We start from the raw sequence: 3,719 nt of genomic DNA on the forward strand, positions 1-3,719 counted from the left end.
TGCAGTTGCCTTACAGAACCAGTATCCAAAATGGGTGTATATCCTATCCAACAGTGTGAGCAAGTTGTTGATTTGCTGAAGGACTGCTTAGTATCTCTGACAACTACATTAATCTCAAACTGTACATCTTAGTAACCAACTAAGTTTGGCTTTCTTAATTATGCCATCAGAATAAGGATTGGCAATGCAAGTTCTTTATTTGATGGAGTTTTTTTCCAGTCAAGTACATAATGTAACGTAACAGGACTTCCCAATGCAGAAAGGAATTAGAGGTAGTGATGGTGATTCCAGAAATTAGTGACGAATTAGTGAAGAATTTCAGTTGATAGACCTTTAAATCACCACTTGAGAGGATACAGTAATGCTGTTTCCTTGCTGCCTACTTTTGCTGGAACAATGCTGTTTACTAAGCAGTAAGTTAAGCATTGGAACAGCTTCTGAATAGGGGCTGTGCAGTTGTCACTCTTGGAGGTTTTCATACCCAACTAGACAAAGCCCTAAGCAACCTCGTCAATATGCAACACTGACACAGCCTGGAGCAGGAGGTTGGACTAGAGACCTCCCAAGGTTCCTTCCTACCTGAATGATTCTATTACAGTTGAAAGAAGTAACAAACCAAACAAAACAAAACAAAAAACCCACTCTACTACTACTAAAAAAAAAAAAGCCTGTAATATAGACAGGTATGATCGCATACACTTCAAAAGAGGAATAAGATGACAATGTTTGAAAACCCAAACGGAGCTTGTTTAATAGCAAACAAGTTACAAAGCTGTGAAATCTTTGCAGCAAGTGTCACAATGTCTTGTTCTTCATGACGAATATTCAGCCGCCTCTGTTGAGAGAACAAAGTAATCAGTTTCAACTAACCAAGTGTGATCAAGTGATCCCATCTGAAGTCTAATTTCTCATCCCACCATTGCCTTGTTAGGACAAACATTACTACCATTACAGCTTATCTCCTATTTTCAAACATTTCTCCTTGCCTCGAGGACCACTCTTAGAGGTATAAGCAAGCCACACATAATGGTCATGGAATAGGATTTAACCTGATCCAGTGCTAGAAAAGGGATTACATCAGCTCTGGAGAACCTGAGGAGTTTTAATTGGTAGTGTTAATACATCAGTACCATGGCTGCCGGCTCAACTTAAGGGTCAAGTTTTTCATGCTGCAACGTTCATTCCAAAGGGTATTTTACAGAATGCAGTTACACATAAAACAAAGTTTCAAACACATCTAACAGTAAATGAAACAAGACCAACTTTGTTCTGTGCCCTGTCATCTTCCAGCACAATCACTCAGTTTTCTCTACCTTACCGTCCATGCATTTACTTTGGATACCCAAATTATAAACTGGAAACAGTAGGAGTATGTAAGATCCAAGTAAGGCAAATAAGGTTTATCTATAGATAAACACACACTAAGGAACTGGAAATCAAAATATTTGACGTTCAGTTTTGAAGCAGAATACTCGAAAAAAACTGAAGAACAATGGATCTAATATTTTGCAGCATGCTAAATTAACTATCTACTTCCTGATCAAGTCCTTTGAATCAAGTAATACCTGTCATATTACACTAATGTGTGAAATGCACAGATACTAAAGCAACATGGATCCTGTAGGGCTCGCTAATATCCTCTATTTAAAACTGAACAGGTAAAAATTAATGTAAAATTTAGTGAAATTGAAGGTCCATATTTACTTACACAATGATATTGTTGATTGGGATATGGATCAATTTGACAAAGAAACCAATAAATCCCATTATCGCAAAGCCTATTGCTGTTGCCATGGCAATCTTCTGGAACTCTGCAAAAACAAAAAAATTTTAGTCTAGGAAACCTCGTGTATGGCATAGAGGAGATGTGCACTACAGGTACCAAAGGAGAGATCTCTCTTTAGAAAATGGTAATGTTAACACAGGAAGCAGTTCAAAAGCACACTGCATTGACGTTGAGAAACAAATCCACTTTTTCAGACGACAGATGAGATTTTAAGAGAGAAGATGCTGCTTTCCACAAAGCATGGCCGATCTCAACAATTTTTAATAGTAAGCAGAATTGGAAATACCCACAGTCCATAACAATTTGTGGAACATGTATTCCATTATCTTTCCTTTATACCTCTTACAAGCCCTGAAAATAATTCCCAATACAGTATCAAAAATGGAAAAACTGCATTTATGTTTGTCACAGGAAGACAGCATCTGAAGTCCCTGCAAAAATCGAGTACCTAAGTGATATTCTCAATTATTTTAAAGACAGGTACGATGAAGTGAACTAAGGTCAACAGACCCTCACAATCCTGCCAGTCTGACAATGAATGAAGCTCCTCACTGATCTCAAAAAATGTCAGTAAACTTCATCCTGAGCACGAGAATAAAGCATCGTAACTACTACCATTAAGGACAACCACTTATATTCTGGTTATAGTTATAGCTTCTCTCTAACGCCTTTGAGAAAGTCCAAAAATCTTCTCTTCTATACTTCCAGCAACGAAGTTCTTCCTGTCCCAATCAGGCAGTCACTGACAACTGTGAAGTACTGAACGGCCACTGCAAAAAGCAGTCCTCGCTCCTTTCGAGTCTCCTAAAATGAAGTGTTCCCTCCAAGGTCATGTAACAAGCAGCTTCCTCAAGAATCTCCCCCAAGTTGACTGCAATCAGGCAGACCTGACGGCTGCACTTGTCTTTTCAAAGTGCACACAAGTTCTTCTCAGATCAGTTTACCTAATACATGAAAATTATTACTTGCCTGTCTCAAAATGGTTAATTTCACTACTTAGCCTACTTCATAAGGTGAATTTTAGTCCCACTCTCACACACCTGACTGAGTACATACCAGAAAAGGACATATTCAAGTTTATTATATCCAGAACAATAAAGCCATTCACAACTGGACAACTGCTCAAGTTTAAATCTCATATTGGAAGCTAAGAAACATTCATGACAAATAAGTCACATATGGAATGATACACGGTAAAATAGAAGATGTGTTCTGTTTTATTGTGTGCTTTACCTTTCCTGTCAGGCTTGGTGCATCTTTTAACAAGTCGTATGGAGTCTTTTACAAACTGACGGCTGGGTTCCACGAATTGCATTACCTGATCCATGATTACCTGCAAAGATGAACGGATTTAGTATTGGTGGTGCCACATATATACTGAAAGAGATAATTTTTTAATTACAGAAGTAGAAGGAGCACTACAAAATTTGTAAAGACTTAGGATAACTTAAAATGCCATATTCCAATCTAACTGGCCTTTAAACGATACATCCACTTTGCAGAAAATAAAGACGCTTATCAATATATAAACATGATGACCTACCACTACCTAGAAAAAATATGAAAAATTATGCCTTTCAGCATAGAAGAGGAAAACAACAGCTCCATCACCACTTGCTTTCAGCTTACATCCCGTTACATTTCTGAAAAAACTAAACAGACGAAAGCCACCCGTTTCGAGAAATCCCCAAGCCAAAAGCTGGTGGAGGCTTGGTGAGCGCTGGCAGGGAACACCATGGCCTAACTTCATTCTGGAAACAAGCATCTGCCAGCGTCGCCACCCCACGCAGGACACCGGGCTAGAGGGATCTGCGGTCATTACTCAGCACACGCCCTCCGATACGAGGGACCCTCTCCTGTCTCCCTGCCAACGTGCCCCTGAGGCTCCCCCTCCTTATCACTGCGGCCGAAGCCGGGCCGCCCTGCTCCTCCC

The 3,719-nt window shown here is 39.6% G+C and overlaps 1 protein-coding gene across 1 annotated transcript; it reads right to left on the reverse strand.

The window, feature by feature from the left end:
* Window positions 1–647: 647 nt before the first annotated feature.
* Window positions 648–3,117, reverse strand: SEC61G (Sec61 gamma subunit). Its single transcript, XM_009574437.1, has 3 exons — window positions 3,020–3,117; window positions 1,709–1,811; window positions 648–835 (listed from the first exon to the last, which is right to left on the reverse strand). The coding sequence occupies exons 1-3, from the start codon at window positions 3,111–3,113 to the stop codon at window positions 826–828; spliced, it is 207 nt and encodes a 68-aa protein (XP_009572732.1). The 5' UTR covers window positions 3,114–3,117; the 3' UTR covers window positions 648–825.
* Window positions 3,118–3,719: the final 602 nt, after the last annotated feature.

This window comes from Fulmarus glacialis, unplaced genomic scaffold (assembly GCF_000690835.1).
Source record: "Fulmarus glacialis isolate BGI_N327 unplaced genomic scaffold, ASM69083v1 scaffold31733, whole genome shotgun sequence".
In the NCBI taxonomy this organism is placed as follows: domain Eukaryota; kingdom Metazoa; phylum Chordata; class Aves; order Procellariiformes; family Procellariidae; genus Fulmarus; species Fulmarus glacialis.

Excerpts from the sequence above, each read along its gene's own strand:
- SEC61G (XM_009574437.1), bottom strand. The coding sequence starts at position 3,113 with ATGGATCAGGTAATGCAATTCGTGGAACCCAGCCGTCAGTTTGTAAAA. Across the intron at positions 1,812-3,019 it reads CACCAAGCCTGACAGGAAAG|AGTTCCAGAAGATTGCCATG; the intron begins GTAAAGCACACA and ends TTGTTTTTGCAG.